This window comes from Lepidothrix coronata, unplaced genomic scaffold (genome assembly GCF_001604755.1).
Source record: "Lepidothrix coronata isolate B3197 unplaced genomic scaffold, Lepidothrix_coronata-1.0 Scaffold12, whole genome shotgun sequence".
Lineage (NCBI taxonomy): Eukaryota > Metazoa > Chordata > Aves > Passeriformes > Pipridae > Lepidothrix > Lepidothrix coronata.
In genome coordinates this window covers 2390960-2408676 of record NW_016690192.1, presented here as the reverse complement: position 1 = coordinate 2408676, position 17717 = coordinate 2390960, and the positions used below count along the sequence as shown (strand labels likewise).

The following is a 17717-nucleotide window of genomic DNA, read 5'->3' as shown; positions in this document are numbered from 1 at the left end:
GGGTTGTTTTTTCAAAACACCTCCAGCTTCATCTCTTACATTCTGTTACTTCAGCCACTCCTCCATCCTCTGTATTTCTCCCTCAATCCTGTTGCCTTTTGGGCTTTGTTCCTGGCATGCCTGAGAGATATTTTTAGCTCTGTTTGTGTTCTTTCCTTGCTCTGTTGTATTTTGTGAAGGTGATTTCTGTAGGAGTGCACTGTTGAGAAAGGTCTGCCAAATACCTATGGCATCCTAGTTGGTAGTGGATCAAGTGATGGCTATGGGGTGATTATGCTTTTTTTGTTTATTCACAGGATATTTTCTGAGCTCAACAGCACAGAAATGCACCTTCTTATTGTCAGGGGGATAAACCTACCAGCTCCTCCAGGTGTGTACTCGAAAGGGCAGGGGGGCTCTGTCCTCTGAGTAGGTGAGGAAAGTAGTGGGGAATGAGATTTCTCTATCTTGAAGACACTTTAGGAATCAAGACCTTTGCAGCCAACGTTCATTAAAACAAAATCACCGGGTTTTGGGCTCAAGCCCCCCAAAAAAACTTTAAACGGTATTTTAAAAAGCAGACAGAGAATCTGGGTTCCATCTGCACACAGGGGAGAACTTTAAATTGTTCTGGGTTCACTCATAACGGGGTCATAGTTTGTTTCCTGGCTATTTCCTGTTTTGTTATGAGTGCCTGCCTTAAGATTGCACCACCTCGATGTGTTCTGACCCTTCAATAGACAGGATCCTGCCAATGTTACTGCCTTTAGTCCTTGTTCCTGGGAGCTTGTAAGCCCTCTGTGCTAGACTGTCTGAGGACTACCAGCAGCATAAAGAAAAGCAGTTGTTTTCCTTTGGGTGCCAGCTTTCTATGGATTTGGGTTTGATGGGTGGATTTTTCAGCTGCCGAGAGATAGGACATGAGTCTTGCTGAAAGTCAGTTATATGCTCTTGAAAATCCTGCTCAGCATTCCAGATGCAATGGCAACCCCTGTATTGGCTGTTTGGGTTGGCTTTGTCTCCCTCAGGTGTGTCCCCCAGAGATCTGGATGCGTTTGTGAAGTTTGAATTCCAGTACCCAAGTGCGGTGAGTGTGTCCTGGCTCTGCTGTTCCTCACCCCTTCCACTGCAGGAGCCTTTGGGGGCTCCAGGGAAAGGGAAGACACTCCTAGGCATCCTGCCTGGAATTACCTTTAAAGTAGATTTGTTTTTCTGAGGAACAGAACTACTGAATCTGTTTCTGCAGGTGATGTTACAGGGGAGAGGGGCCACCTCAGGTGTGATCTGCCTCTGAGTCCCTTCTAAAGGCACTGCTTTGGGGCATCTCTTCTAATTAGAGAAATTAATTGAAAGGGTTAGTCGTTGTCATCAAATAAAAGCATGTGGCTCCTGGTGATTTAATTATCAAATATAAATATGAGTATCTGGAGAAAGGTCTTGGACCATACAAGTTTCTTGGCTTTACTAATTAATACTTGTGTGTGTGTGCATGTATGTATGTGTATGTATATAAAAATATCTATACACATATATATCACTTCTTTCCTTGGAATTCCCCAGTGTCTTCCCTTCACCTTTGAAAGCAGTCTCTGGTCTGAAAAATACTCAAACCTTAGAGCTGGGAGGGCACCTGAGGAGGGGCTGACTAGTCTTACTGTCAGTAGAAGTGCTGGGGCTTTGCTGCCTTCTGTGTAGTGCAAAACCAAACCTTGCTCTTACAGGACTAATGCTGAGCCCTGGGAGAGTGCAAAGCCTGGACTTTTACCTCCTAATAAATTTTGCAGTAGTTCCACTATAATACATTCAATTACCTGTGGGGAATTGGTGATGGTCAGAGCAGGTTTGTGTTTCAGTTTGAGTTACTCAAGGCCTTAACAAAGGAGTCACCTCGTCAGGGTGGCTGGAAACGGAATTGGTCTGTGTGAATAATTTTCTGTGAGATAAGTAAGAATCAGCATAGTTGCTTTTAATCTGTTTTCCTTTACTTAAAGAAAAGCAGATCTCAGCTGCTTAGCCAAAAGTCAAATACACCACCTTTCTCCTTCGTAGCTGAAATCAGTTTTGCAAAGTAGCTGCAATAATTAGGTCACATTGTCCTTGTTCATTCCCCAGAGATTTAGTTTGTACTCTGCTTTAGGTTAAAAGTTAATTCATTTTGGTGGCAGATTGATTGTCAGGCAAAATAATAGCAGGGCAATTCCCTGAATGATTTGTGATGAATTCCTTGTGTAGCTTATTATTCCAGCTCTTGCAGGAAGAGCAGAATTACGGTGTCGTGGAACGTGCACAGTTTGTCATGGAGTGTAACAGCCACACTCAGGGACTTCATGGGGATTGCACTGAATTGACTGTGATCATTTAACTTATCTGGGGCTCTTCTATTTAATGTAATGTTTTGGCTTATTCTTTATATAGTGCTATGCTTGTTATCACAATGAAATCCAAGTATTTTAGTCTTGAATGTACCATGTCTCTTCTTATCATTCAGATAACCCCCTAAAACCTCATGTTTCTTGTATAGGCATAAAGTAGAGCTGATAATAAAAATGGTCACTACTCTGTATTTTAAAACAATAACTGATGGATTTATGTAATGTGTGTCTCTTTTTTTAATAGGAACAACCTCAAAAGAGTAAAACACCTGTAATTAACAATAACAATTCTCCAGGTGAGTACTTTTTTTTTTGGAACAGTGAGAAAAACATTGCACCTTAAGAACTCCTGGACAGTACAGGCTGGTCTCATCCTGTGACTCAGCCCAGAGGGCCTCCCACCACCTGTGTTCTTCTTTCTTATAAAGGGTTTGTTGCAGGGTGAAGTCCAGCTGCACTGGCAATTTTTTCACCCTCATCCCAACATTGGTGGTGGTTGTTGTGTCCTGGATTAGTGAAATCATGGCGTTACCAGTCGTGCTCCAGCTGTTGCTGTCAACTCTGCTGGCAGATGGGCCAGATAAATAAATTTTATTTATTAAATAAGTTAAATGATTAATTTTAATATCTCCATGGATCAGATATTTTTCAGTCAGACATGGTGTCCTGTGAGATTGCCAGTTCTGTCATGATTTTGGCTGATTGGCTGATATGTTTCTAGACCCGACAAAGCATCGTTGCAGAAAGAGATGATTTTTTTTTTTATGAGACAGCGTGTCTTGAAACCAACAAAAACACTCCCTTTGTACCTTTTGAAAATCCCCCTTTGGCCTTGCCATAGAGTACAGGTGTTAGACTCATCATGCCTTTTAGAATTAATCCTCTTGCACTCTTGAGTTGATTTTATTGCTCTATTATTTTTTTCCAATTCTTGCAGTGAGCAGCCATTTAGTATCAGAAAAACTTTGAATTCACCATCCAAATTACTATTTACGATTTTATCTCAAAAGAGATACATATATAGATATATATTTTTTGACTTTATATATATATATTTTCTGTTAAGATTAGAAGTCCTGAAGGTCTGACACTGAGAGCTGTGTTCCAGATCTTCCAGGAACTTGCTCTGCACTGGCTGAACAGCCCCTTGGTAGTGTTTGGGCTGGCAGGCACAGGTGGTTGTTCCTGGGTAGCAGAGCAGATAAGTCTTGGAACATTAGTTGTACAATCTTGTGAACCTTTCTGATCAAAAGGTGGCACAATTCTTGCCACACTCATTAATGAATTTGGTGCTGAAACAGTATTAATTATGTAATCAAAACACCCCTTCCCAGTCATTCCAACCTTACTGTTCTTTTTCCTTATTATTTGGTACCTTTTTTTTTATTCACAGACACTCTATTTACTTGCTGAAAAACCTAAATTTCCCAGTTTGGGCTCTCCAGTAACTTGCTGTAACATGGGGGTGCCAGGTGAGCTGCAGCACAGGGACACACCTTGGGAATGACTGGAAGAGCCTCCTGAGGAGGAGTTCATGTGGTGTGAAATGTCTCTCACAGATGGGCCAAACTGAGTCAGAGTCTGAGGAGTGCATATAACAGAGTACTGCACATTCCCAGCTTTCTCTCATTTCTCTTTCCCTGAACTGCAGAATACAACCAGCTGTTCAAGTTGAACATCAACCGGAATCACCGCGGCTTCCGCCGAGTGATTCGGTCCAAAGGGATTAAATTCGAAGTATTTCATAAAGGGTAAGTCCTTGGTTTGCTTCCCCCTCACTGCTGCTCTAGGAATAGCTGGAAAGTGTTGGAGCTGAACTTTGTGCAACACAGTCTCTAAGCTGGCAATAAAGAGTTGGCTGGTTCTCATGTCTGAGAACTTTCAAAACATGCCTGAGCTCTTTAGCTTCCCCTGTGGGGGTGAAAAAAAGGCACAAGTTCAGTGAAGCTGGTTCATAACTGACAGAGGAGTTGAGGATTAGTGTGTTAAGAGGAACTGATGAGATGGAGAAGGCAAAGATTTACTTCCAGTTGTTTTGATTTTTACCCAGTTTGGTTTTAGTCATGAGGATTAGAAAATGTAAATGTTCCATGGGATAACTGACAGAACATTGACATACAAGTGGCAGCAAAACATGAACAGCAGTAAAGCAGATGACAGATGATGGCAGAACTAGTGTTCTGTTTTTGTAGTTATACTGTTTCATTCATTGGATCTTGCAGTGTTTCCCCAGCACTGTTCTCAGGCTGTTAGATTGTCTTGAGACTGCCCTCATCTTAGGGAGCAGGACAATGAGGTGGATGTTAACAGTGGATAGTTCAGGGAAATCATCCTCTGTCCAGGCTCATAACTGAGTTACTCAAAATCAGAGTGGCCTGTATTCCCTAATCCCTGAGTTGGTTGTGATCCATGACTGGGCTGGGATGTTGGATAACCTGGTTTTGTCTCAGTGGCTTTTTGTGCTGTTCTTTGTTTCTGGGCCATGCAGAAATCATCTGTAGGTTCTCCAAGATGATTTTTAAGTTGTAGATGTTTTAGTTTGTGAGCTGAAGTCCTATTGTTTTACTCCAGATCATCCCTTTGCATCTCTGTTGAAGAGAGAAAAGCTGATTTTCTTACTCTTTTTTTCTGTCAGTCCTGACTGCTCCACTCTCTCTGTTCAGGATCTCCTTTGCTGTGTTTACATTTGTTTAAAATGTTTTTTAATCATCTTTCCCCAACCATCTTCTTGGGAGGATGAAGTGATCCAGGCTCTTTCCTAAGGACTTTCTGCTCCCTGCCTTTCTCTAAGACTACAAATGAAGAATACTTTCAGAAAGGCCTTTGTAGATGTTGTAGCTCTGGAGTCTCTGATAGCTCTTTGACCATCTCCCAAGAATTATTTGTGCTCAGTGAGCAAAGGAGACTTGTTTCAGGTCATATATATTAAACTTCAGTTTAACAACACTTTCAAGTAAAAACCCAGCAATGTATTTTTCCAAAAGAAGAGTCTCTCCTTGAGCCTCTCCTAAAAGCTTCTGAAGATAAAAGGAGATTTCCCCAGAGCTGTTTCTGAAGCCATAGCCTAGAGCAAGTTCTCATTCTTCACTTTAAACCCCCTGGAACTGATCAGGGATGAACCAGTCTTCATTGTTTCTTGAATTTTAAAAAGAAAAAATGCTTTAAAAAATTCAGCAAGAATTGCTGATCCTCTAAGTTTTGAGCAAAGTGCCCCCACACTGCAATACAGTTATGTAATCCCTCGTTTTTTAAGGTGCTTGTGAAGTAAAGGAAGTATTCAGCATGTGAGCTAATGAAGTCTGAACTTCCCTAAATGATTTTGTGAGTCAACTCTCATCGATGGAGAGTCTCAGTCTTCTGTTGCCACCAGTGATGTGATCATGAGGCTCCATATAAAAATTTATGGAGAGTCTATTGTAAATGTCAATTCTTCCTTGATAATATCTTAATATCTCTTGCTGATAAAAGAAGAAGGGTGGGTGTTTTGGGAGGTTTTTTGTACGTTGGTTTTGCTTGCCTGTTTTTTTCTTAAACAGGGTGGATAAAAAAGGAACATTCTGAATTCTGGGCAGATTTCCTATCTAAAACACAGCAGGCATGGTCAGTTGTCTTTCCTGCCTCCAGAGTCTGTAGTGATAGTTTTTGACTGTTAAACTACCAGTATGAAGGTGGATCAAACCAATAGCTGAAATGTTCCTACTTGTTGAAAATGTTTTGATTTATCAAGATGAAACAGAATGATTCATGTGACTTTTCCCCGAAAGTACTGTGCCAAAAGCAGCAGGTGCCTGTGAAATGTTTGTTTTGCTGAGAGATTCCCTTCCTTGGGAAGTCCTTTAGCCTGTCCCATTAAACAGCCCTGTCCTGTAGCAGAGCATTGCCCTGTCCTGGCTGCTGGGCTTGTTTTCCCTGTCTCCCTGTGCAGGGACAGAAGCTGCTGCCACTCCAAGTGCTGGTTTAGTTGGTTGTTTTTCTTCACTGCTGTCCTCATCTTTAACTTGTTTGCACAAGAATAATTAACAAATGAGTGCTTCTTTATCTCGTGCTTTGTAGTCTGGTGTGTTAAGGGTTTACCTCTTGCCCCCAGGTTTGTAGCATGTCCTGCCCAGCCTCCTGGAGGTGGTGATGGAGCAAATAGTGATGACTTAGGCTTGTTTTCTCTTTAACGTCCTGACAGTCCTTACCCTTTGCTTAAGGAAGGTTTCTTTGGAACAGGTCCTTTTTCAGGAGTGACAAGCAGGTGGGGACAGCACACTTGAAACTGGACAAGCTGGAATCAGAATGTGAAGTTAGAGAGATCATTGAGGTATGTTTTGGGGGTGAGGTGTGTTCTTCTACTTAACATTAAACACAAAGGGGAAATGAATATTTGGATAACTGTGTGTGTACAGTGGGCAGTTTTGTATCAGATGAGTTTGGTACCTTGCCTGGGATGTGGGGAGACCTGCTCTGCTGAATTATAATCTGAGGAATCTCATGGCTGTGACCCCTCCCAGCACTGCAGCTGATCCCTGCAGGTGATCTCTGTCACCTTTGGATTGTGGGCAGATAAATTCAAGGATGCCTGAGGCTCTGCACTCTGACATTGTAATTCATATGTGCACTAACTGCTCTTCTTTTTGTGGTTCTTCCAGATTTTTGATGGCAGGAAGCCCACTGGTGGGAAACTGGAGGTAAAAGTGAGACTCAGGGAGCCCCTCAGTGGTCAAGATCTTCAAACAGTTACAGAAAACTGGCTGGTCCTGGAGCATTAGTTCTGTGTGAGGTACGAACGCTGCTCCAGAGGGGGTCTGGGCAGGACCTGACAGGGCTACAGATAAAGATAAACTCTGCTTGAATAATGTCTCGTGTTGACATTGACCTAATTACACAGCTCCGGCTTCAATACCATTCCTCTTTGTATTTGTGATGGGGAGTTGACATAATTTCATAAATGAGGTTACAGAACCTCTGATTAGTTTGTATCTCAAAGATGCTTCACAATCACTTGAAATACAGGGACAGCTTCTGGTGTCACCTTTACTTAGAATAATACTTAGAAAATAAGATTGATAAGTGATCCATCTTCCTTTGCTTGATCTCCCAGAGCCTCTGTGTTCCCTCTTCCTTAGCACATTTTGGTTTGTGGTTATAAATGGCAGTTAAGTGAATATTCATCAGCTTCAGGGTGACATCATCTGTTTGCCACAGCTTTGCTGTTGAATTGGACAGGTTGAGAGGTCTTGTTTCAGTGCATGAGTCTGAATTTGGGCACCAAAGGGACTCTTTTATTGGTTTCCTCTCAGCCAAGGAGGTCAGGAAGGTCCTGTGAGCCTCAGTCAGGCTGAGGGACGTGTTACCTGAAGTAACAACTTGGCCTTGTGCCGAAGCACTTTCCATCACTGGAGCTTAATAATTTTGCTCCATTGATTTTTCTAGTTGACCATCCAGAACCTTCATGTCAGCATTTTACATGTAATGTCACCTTGAGTTGTGACCATCTGTTATATACTGCAGCAACTAATTTTGATGGGGTTTGTGTGGTTTTTTTCCCCAGATCCATTGGAATGTCAGAAGCCGTGGGCTGAAGGAACGTAGAAGATGCTGCTAAGCTGCAAGCACCAAAGATGTTAAAGAATGCACTACTGAACCTAATGTCTATTTTGGTAACAGCCATAGTGCTTATTAATACCCTCAAGGCAAATGGGAGGCTCTGGGAAGTGCTGCTGCAGGGCTTGGGACCAGTCTACACAAAATAGACAGTTGCCTTAATGTGGGACTACTAATGTAGCACCAGGACGAATGTTACATTAACTATGCAGAGTGCTGTGGGAGAAGTTTAGCCCCTTAAGAATTCCCTGAGGCAGTGCAAGAGCTTTTTGGTCAAGTCACAGGTAAGACCTTCACCAGAATTCCTTTTTCCGAGTGTCCGAGCAGCTGCTGTGGTTCAGTGAACAGTCTGCTACTGCTTTTTCTGTTCTCTCCTGTCCAGGCCTGTTTTGGTTGGGTTTTTTTTTTGTTTCCTAAAACAGGAGAGATGTCAGGCAGCAATTTAGCGGTGTGAGTCCTTCCTCTGGGCACACCCTTGGCACCTGAGGTTCCAAAGGCTGCAGGGCTCCTTGGCAGCAGGTGTTTACAGACCCACATTTTTGTTCTGTCTACCAGATGTCTGCTGTGCTTGCTGCACTGCTTGTTCAGCACAGAAGGGTACTGTGCCTTCATCCTTTGTTTTGTTGAGGTTTTAATTTAAAAAAAGAAGAAGAAAAAAAAGTACACTAAACTCTGCTGCTTCCCAAATGTTCCTTGTCTTTTTACAAGAATAGGCTTTTAAAATTCTTCCAGGTGAAGGGGAAAATAGTCATTCTTTGTCATGTAGAAAACTGGATCATGACTTATTTTCAGGAATGCTTTTGATCAGCACACAAAAAGTGGTACTAAATCTGTTTGTGTTTTTACATCTCTCTGAGTGAACAGAAACCAGGGATCTCCCAGGGCAGGATGTGCCTGTGCTGGGAGCCGAGTGCTCCTGCCCAGAGGGTTTGGAAGGGCAGGGTGGGAGACAGGACAGAGTCCAGACAGGTCAGGCAGTGCTGCCTCTGTCCTTCTGAGCAGATGAAGACAATACAGTGTTTAGTTTTTAATTTCAATAAATTTAATATACAAAACTACATGTTGAAAATAAAAATATAATATGCAGTTTTTTGCAGTGTTAACTAACTGAATTTTAAAAGTACAGTTTTTTTCTAAACAAGTACTCATTTCTTAACAACATGGTAATTAAGGTCATTTCAAAGGCTATGGTTGAAGCAAACATGTCAGTCACCAGTTGATAGTGTTTTGCACAAACATAATCCGAACCTAAAAGACTTCTGGGGCAAAGGAAGAGAAGATAAACATTTTTCACCTCTTTTACTGCATTATTGAGCATAACAATGCAACTAAAGTGACTGGAAAGCCGCTGCTGTGGCAAAGCTGGAGTGCAGGCTCTAGGAGGAAGTATTTCCGAGTTTCTGGAATGCTCTTCCAGGTGCTCAATGGTGCCTACACCGTGTAGTGCTGTGTGACCCAAAGTGCAGGACCAGCGTGCAGAGGGGGATCCAAGTGCCCTCAGCCCAGCTGGGCTGCACAGACACTTCAGCAGGAGCAGTGGGGGGGTCACAGTTTAGGCTTTGCCCAGCAGGAACCATTAAACGAGCTGCATTAAGCCACCTTCTCCCAAATGCCAGAGGTAAGGCTTCACTTGGATGAACACCCTTTCAAGTGTGGGAGTGGGCTACCTCTTGCTGGCCAGCTTTTGGTTGTGGAGTTGGCCCCAGTTCCCTTGCCTGCCTTCTCCAATGGCTGGGTGGTACCAGCTCTAATTTGGAACATTGGATTTGTCAGACTTCACTTTTTCTTTTAAAAAGCAGTAGCCATTTATTCCCAAATGCACTCTGTGCAGGCACTGGTCTGTGTGCACATCACTATGTGCAGTTACCTTTTCTCTTGCCCAGCCAGTGGTGTTTATTTGTTTAAAAACTAGAGCCTCAGTCTCCCAGGGGCCTTGCACTCCCCTTTCCCTCAGAAAGGACACTGGTGTTACTCACAGCACAACCAAACCAGGCCCTGCTGCCTCCCCCAGAAGGGACAACAAGGAGGGACCAGGCAATGTCTGACACACCATAAATGTTCACCATAAATTAGCACCTCTCTTCCCAAATAAATTATCTCTGTAGATAGGAGGAGAAACCTTCACCCCTCTTCCTGGGAGGGACTCACAAGAGCTACTTTGCATGACTATGGCTAAACAAACCAAACCCCTTCTCCTGCTTACAGCTCTTCCCACTGGTTAGCAGCTTTCCATGGAGACAGTAAGAACATGGAACCACATTTCCTCTGGCTGATGCTCAATTTCAGCTTCTTAATGCCCTGGCAGACATGAGCAGCTGCTTTCCTTCCCAAAGCCCTCCCAGGTGAGACTAAGAGCACTGGGCCAAGTGCAGGTGTTCAGAGCTGCCCACAAAGCCTTTTTCAGCAGAACATGCAGGAACAGCCACTCTACACTGTTACACAGGTAAGCTCTGACAGGGGCTGCAGGATGAGGTGCAAGCTGGATACATGACACGGGCGTTACACTACCGGGAACAGCAGGGAGGGGACACAGCTGCCCTGGGTGGTGCTTGGCTTTAGAAAGCAGGACCTACTGGGGGGGGAGGAACGAGATATAACTGCACTTTAGGGCTAATGTTACCTCTGCTTCATACAGATTTGTAAACAAGGTACAGAAGAGCAGAGTTGTTCTAGGACATTACAGAAACCTGCCGAGGTGAGGGACTTTACGGTAACTAGAGGAACAAAGTAAACCAGCCTATTCCACACACACAGCTGCAGGTCACAGAACCTTGGGAGACATGCCTGCCTGTCCTTCTGCTCCTCTGGACACAGACAAAGGGAGTTATGGCTGGGGAATCTTTCCATAGTTCTCAAGGGCTTCTCCAAACGTATTTCAACCAATAATCTGGTCAAAATAATGTAAACGTTACTGTTCAGTGTCTACAATACCCACAAAGGTTGTGATGAGGTCAGAATGGAGGGCTTGGCTGTTGGTTCTTACATGGCCATCTACAAACACTACAAGGTTGGAGTTTCACTTTTTATTTATGCCCCAGTGATCTTTGCACCCTTTTGAGCATTGAGAGTACAGGACTGTAAGTCTTTAAACATGAACATTTTTCTAAACAGTAACAGAAGTGGATTAGCTGCAAGGATAGCATAGCCATGTTGTAGTATAGAAGCTGCCCTGATCCTCTGGTTGTTGACAATGCATAGAAGATTTAGAATTATGGAACAACTGTCCCTCCCCCCTCCCCCCCTTCCCCAATAGTGTTAACAAAAGCTTAATTTTCCAGTTTTAAAGTGCAAATGATTCAGATACAACTGCTGCTGGAACAGGTCTGAACAGAAAATGAAGTCCTCTTATGAGATGTTTTCCAGAATATAAAAGATGAGCTCCATTATGACTGGCCCCTCACTCAACTGACAGGCCCCTCCATGAATCACTGGCACTAAGGCACTGTCCAGGTCATTCATGTATTGAGAGGGCAGTGGCTGTCCATTGCTCCCAGCTTGGTAACCAACCTAAAAAATACAAAGTAAGAGCAGGTTTTAAGAGGGGCATGAGGCTGTGAGTCAGCAGGCAGGGAGAGAGGAGCAGCTGTGGTCTCTGCCTGAGGAGTTGGTGCTTGAACTTAGTGCAGGCACTAAAGCAGCTTTTCCACTTGTTTTTGCACTTCTGTTTCCTATGGCTGCCTGGGCAAAAGAAACCTCTTTTTTCTACTGCTTTGCCAGAGCAGCTCACTGAGAGCAGCAGGACCTGCACTCAGCATTATCAGTTTAAGCTGTGCAGTGTTTAGGAGCTGGGTGACACTAAGTCCAGCTGCTCCCAGCCCAAGCCCAGCTGTCCTTTGGGACTCAGCTCCGCTCAGAGCTGTGGCTGTGGAGCCCTCCAGGGGACCTTCTGTCCATTCCTCAGCCTCAGATGCAGAGTGGGATCTTTTAGGAGCAGCCACCTTGTGAGCAATGGTTTGTGCTCACACAGGAGCACGTTTAATACGCTCCTATCTTGAATTGCTGGTGAAAAGGCCACTTCAGAGCCTTCTCTGAGCACAGAGCAGGCGCTGCTCGTGCCATATGGGGGTCAAGCCTGTGCTAATTCAGGCTGGACACTGGCTTTCCAGCTCTAACGGATGTCCCAAAACACCAAACAACAGCCAGCACCACCTGATTAGCATCTGCTATGGGTACTTCTTCAACATTCTGGTTAACGTGCCGTATTCCCTCTTTGGGGAACAACCCCCCAGTTAAACCAAAACTATTCAAGACTTACTTGATCCGAGTCCAGTGTGACACGCAGACCCAGCTTAGTCATTCCATCTTCTTTCAGCAGTTTCAGATGAGGACACAGAGCCAGACAGAAAGCCTTTGCCACGTTTTCAGTCAGTCTGCTGTGATCAGCTGGGTCACTCAGACCGTTGTGTTGCTCATCGTTTTCAAGAAAAAACACCTGAAGGGAAGAGTTAACACAAGACATAACACTTGGCTTTTCTAGAAAATTGGGTTACTGACATGCCATTTAAACTTTTACAAATGAAGACTTAAAGAAGAGCTGTTCAGAGAAGGCCAGCAAAAGCCCCTGAAGACAAGGCACCTTAGGGGAGAAAAAATAAAAAAACTTCAGAAGAAAGATTTAAATAGTCCTGTCCTCTGAGATCTGGTCAAAAACCTCACTATGGAAATTCAGTATGTATTGCACCAAGTTTTAATGAAAAACTGCTTTTAAACAGATGGTAATTTCAGAAACATTACATTTTTAGCACAAGCCTGAAGATCTGAGCTACTGTTGCCACTGAACTTGTCTCTTTTGAGCCCCTCTGACCTGGGGAAAAAAAAGGACACATAGGTGGCAAGCTGCAGAGTGACACACTTGAAGAAATCTTCTGACATCAGCATTTGTGTGCTGACAGAGTCACAGGTAACATCAGCTGTGCAAGCATTTTGAAGTGATTGATGCCACAGCACTTTCATTTTAACATGAACCATTTCAGAGAAGGTGGCTCGAAATAACATTTTTAAAAAACAATTTATATTAAGATTTGTCTCCGTGTAAAAAGGCAGCTTTTAACTCAAATGCAGATGAAAGCAGCTGTTCCCTTGTGTAATGCAGTCACCAAGTGCTGTTCTTGTGCCCCCCCTGTTCCACACCCCTGTCAGCAGAGGGGGCCAGAGCAGCACAGGCTGGGGTAACAGCAGTGGGAGGATGTTGTATCCTGGCATGGTATCTGCCCTCGCAGGCAGGAAAGGCAACACAGGATTGTTCTGGAGCATTTGCTGCTCTCATTTTGGTGAGTTGGGTGATCAGGTCCAAGGCAGAGGAGGCTGTGGTTGCAGCCCCAGTGCTGCTGTTGGCTCTTGTGCATTTGGGTGTGACAGGCTCACCTCTGTCCACCGAATGACCTTCCCGTTGGCCTTGTACTCTGAGCCGTGGAATATCTTCACGCTGGTTATGGATTCCATGGATTTGCCATCAATAGGGCTCACGACGCTGCAAAAGGGAGGGAGAAGGGTCAGTTCCCACACAGCAAAAGACACGAGCTGGGCAGAGCCCAGGAGAGAACTACCTTGGAATCAGGGCAGCCCCTGAACGGGGTCACATGCACAAACCAGCTGCTCATTTCCAACAAAGCTGCTCTCCAGAGCTGGGGGAGGTACCTCCCTGAGGTGCTACCACTGCAAAGAGGAGTTTCATACAGATTGGATTTCTGTTCATTTGTAAACTCCACAGGCCAGCAATACCTGAAACACGACTTACACAGCCCAGGATTTGGTTACAAAACCCAAGACTGATCTGGAGAGCCTGAAACTACAGAAATACCCTTTCTAGGTGCTGAGTCTTTAAATATCAAATACATCCCAACAGCACTTTACTGACATAAATACTTAAGCTGCCAAATCCACCTTTCTTTTGGCTTAAGTATCAAGTGTTCAAAGATACTGTTGATGTTCAGCAATTTTATTTCCAGCTCTACTTAATGCAAACTAAGCACCAAGAGAGCAAAGTGACCACACTGTGCAGGGTTCAGCACTGAGTGTTGGACACAGATTAGTGGTTTCCAATAACTGGATATTGGCAATGGCAAAAAATCCAGAGCATTGGCAATTTTCTAAATTGATGCCCCAAAGCTCTGGTATCTCAATTCCATTTTCATGACAATTAATTGCATCTTATCACTCAAAAGAGAGGCACAGACTTTTAATTCCTATTGATTTGAAGACTCATGTGCCTTGTAAGATCAATTAAAAATTTTAACAGAAACGGTCACCAGGGTCAAGTGACTGCTCTTCTACTTACCCCTTACTAAAGTTTTTGTCATCTTCTACCCACTGAATATGAACGTGTTCCTGAGGGTCTTCAGCATCCACTTTGCCACAAGTGATAGTGAAGTCTTTCATCTCTCTCAAGGCCTGCCTCAAAGAGTCCATGTTCTCAGCAGTTATCTGGACCATCACTCCATCTGGGGAACCAAGAAATCCTCATAAGCCAAGATAAGCCACACCAAACAGAGCCTATATAGAAAAAAACCCCAAACATCCTTCCTCTGCTTGCAACACAAAGGTTTAATGTTCATTTTTAGGCATCATGGGCAGCAATGCTCCGTAAAACCATTTCTAAACTCTCATCTTCCCAAAACGCAGCTCTGCCGAGTGCTGACTAGGCAAACAACAGTCAGGGCAAGAGCAGCTCCCAGGTGAAGTCAGCTACAGCAATGGCCACAGGAGTTTGCCTCAAAATTTGACACCTGCTCTAAGGCCAACCTCAGAAGCCCCACGTGACCCCCCTCCATTCTGCTGTCACCGCCATTGGCACTGGAAGCAGTGACAGAGTTTGAGAAATCAGGGCTTGCCTGCCAGTGGCAACAGATACAGAACTTTGGATTCATGGAATTACTATGTTTGAAAAAGACCTCCAAGATCATTGACTTCAACCGTTAACCCAGCACAGCCATGTTCACCACTAAAACACATCTCCAGACCAAACTAGGGCAGAAATGACTTAGAAGTGAAACATTTCCCCCATGTACAGACTGAATCCACCTGTACCTCTGTCTCACACAATCCCCAGTTCAGACCCAGGAAATGGCACAATGACCTGCACACAGTGCCTGGCAGAGGGTTGGCTGCCTGTCAGCCCTGGTGACCCCCAGCCATGGCTGCACACTCACAGCTCCCCCACGGAGCTGTGCCCACTGCCTGACGTGTGGGCACCTCCCATCCCTCACCACAAGCCGTAAGGAGAACTCCTAACCCACTCCTGTCTGCACTGTCCCAGCTACAGGGAGGTGACTGCACAGCTGTGCAGCTCAGTAACAGGCATTAACAGCTCCCAGCCCAGCATATGCCATCAGCAGCTACTCCTCTATTCCTGTGATCTGACAACAAACCACATCAGAGAGGTACCAGCTCAACAATCTCAACTTGTCATGTTCTCATCTGCCCACACACAAGCACATAAACAATGCACGTTCATAACCCTGCACACTGCAGAGCAGTGGGTAGCACAGGAAGTTCAGCAGGGTTTCCTCTTCTGGTTGGTGGGTTACACATTCCATATATCTTAGGCTCACGATTTCCTTATTCAACCCAAACCAGTGAACCAGTCACAGGCTCCCAAGCCAGGTATTTCATATCTTACCCTCATTTTCTTGTGACCCTGTTTTACAGCATCTGCACACGTTCCTCCTCATTAGAGGAAACAAGATGTTTTTTGCTAAAAAGTAGGATAAAGCTGAAGCAGCAAGATGATCCCAAGACCCAAGGCATAGGACAGAGCCTTGCTAGCTGCAGAGCTGAGCTGTAAGAGGAAAGCAATGTGTTTTAAGAAGCAGTTCAGTTCTTACCTTCCACTATACTGGATTTGGCAAGGTAGCCTGAAGAGGATTTTAAAGCTCCACTGAACACAAAGAAGCTGGCACCAGTCACTGTAACAACAACAGGAGAGGGTTAGTGAGGCTTTTGCAAAGCAATGCCTTACACAAGAATCAGGTATCACAGCTCTATCAGCCAGGGAGGTGATTAACCTAAATCAGGACAAATGCTGCTTGGAATTCTGGTGACTGTATTGCACATCATAGGCTTGGATATGCAAAGGCAAATCACCCAGTTTGTTTCTAAACTGGACAACAGTTTTTGTCAAGCTTAATGAATGCTCCTTTTTCATCACTCTCACTCTCCCTGCCTAAACACCTCTAAATTTCAGAATTACTAATTTTGGGTAACCAAGTACATAATTAACTTCTAAGTGTTCCCACACAGCTGGCAAAGATTGTGTGAGCTGTTTATGGATTGCACTGTAACACCAACCCACTGACAAGGCCACAGCTCAGAGCCATCTGACAAAGTAAAATTATCTTAAACGACTACTAAGCATCATGAAATTCCTTCTGGGAATCCCTCTTCTTGTCCCCCACGTGAAGTTAACAGAAGTCAGACAAGACCGTCAGTCCTGAGTGACATCCCATGCCAGTGAACTCGCTGGAATGACTGGGGACACTTGCAAAACACCAGCGTCGGCCTCTGTCTTGTTCTCATTTGGAGATTGTATCAATTTCTTTGCCAGAAATGTTCCCCATACCCACATTTAAATTCTCAGCACACTGCTGCTGCAGCCTTTCAGCCTACTGTAACAAAAATATAGCCTGGAAATCAGATGGTCTAATTAAGGTGAACATGAGAAGTTTCCTGAAGCTGCATTATTAAAATGCTGCTGCTGCTGTTGTTGGTTATTCCTATTTGCCTTTCTCTCATACTAAATCTGATCTTCCTTTCACATAGTGCAGGTCAAGCACAGGCAACCACAACCTCACCTGCACCTCCAATAATGCCAAAGCCAACTCATTATTAATGGAGAGGTGTTGCCTAAGCCAGTTCCAGCACTGTGACCTCTGGAGCACTACAAGTCCTGAGCTGTCCTGTGCCAGCAGCATTGCCACAGGGACAAGGGAGCAACTGCTCTGTGCTTTATTTTATGTTTGCTTCATCTCTGAAGTTGCTGAAGCACATCTCGGGCAAAGTCAGAACAGCACCACTGACCCACAGAAGTGTGATGTGGGTTGCACACAGCCTGCAAAGCGGTGTGCCCCTGACACCTGAGCTCATGGGTTCTGCAAGGGGAATAAGGCACCAAGGGGTGAAGAGCACATGGGGCAATATGTTACTACTCCTCACATTGCAGGTCCAACTCACAGAGCTGCCCAGCAGTAACGCCAGCGCTCAGAATGATTTCCTCTTACAGAACCAAACCCAGCTGTGACCGATTCCCAAAGCCCCACAGCACTGGTACAGCAGCACCCAGGCAGAGCTGAGCCCCTCTCACCCTTCCTGGGCTGGTTGTGGATGCTGATGGCCTGTGTCTGGTAGTTCCCATCGTCGTTCTGCACACACACGAGGTGCGAGTCGGCCTTCTCATTGAAGCAGGCGCCCCCCGCCAGCACGTGCTCGTTGGACTTGTTCATGGCTTTCATCATCTGCAAACACAAAGGGTTAGCATTCCCACCCAGTTCAGCAGCCACTTCCAGAAACAGGTGGTTCTTGGAGCTGTTCAGTTGGACAGGGCAAGCTTCCCAACAGTGCTCATGTCCCACGTCAGGTTTCAGCACTCGGAACCACAAACTGCTTTGGAGAAGAGGGTTCAGGTCTTTTGCTGCCTGGATTCTTTAAAGTGCCACCTTTTGTGCTGTTAAGATAAATGGTGTAAGGGATAGCTGAGCTATGTAAATTGCAAAAGTTGTTCTCTCTAACCTGTTTTTAAAAATACACAGAAAAAAACATTAGAAAAACCCTGGGAGGAAATGT

At 44.6% G+C, this 17717-nt stretch overlaps 2 protein-coding genes across 2 annotated transcripts in view; one reads left to right on the top strand and one right to left on the bottom strand.

Annotated features, from left to right (window-relative positions):
• Positions 1-9026, top strand: part of CC2D1B (coiled-coil and C2 domain containing 1B) — a 28803-nt gene extending 19777 nt beyond the window's left edge. The window contains exons 19-25 of the mRNA XM_017805559.1: positions 297-370; positions 1008-1066; positions 2596-2647; positions 4003-4102; positions 6567-6657; positions 6986-7116; positions 7888-9026. Coding sequence (XP_017661048.1) covers positions 297-370; positions 1008-1066; positions 2596-2647; positions 4003-4102; positions 6567-6657; positions 6986-7105 — 496 coding nt within the window. The 3' untranslated portion in view covers positions 7106-7116; positions 7888-9026. The remainder of the gene's footprint in view (positions 1-296; positions 371-1007; positions 1067-2595; positions 2648-4002; positions 4103-6566; positions 6658-6985; positions 7117-7887) is intronic.
• The window catches only part of ZFYVE9 (zinc finger FYVE-type containing 9), a 56952-nt gene continuing 48194 nt past the window's right edge, over positions 8960-17717 (bottom strand). Inside the window, 6 exon segments of the mRNA XM_017805558.1 lie at positions 8960-11447; positions 12196-12372; positions 13305-13410; positions 14218-14380; positions 15764-15844; positions 17239-17389. Of these exon segments, the coding sequence (XP_017661047.1) occupies positions 11286-11447; positions 12196-12372; positions 13305-13410; positions 14218-14380; positions 15764-15844; positions 17239-17389 (840 nt within the window). The 3' untranslated portion in view covers positions 8960-11285.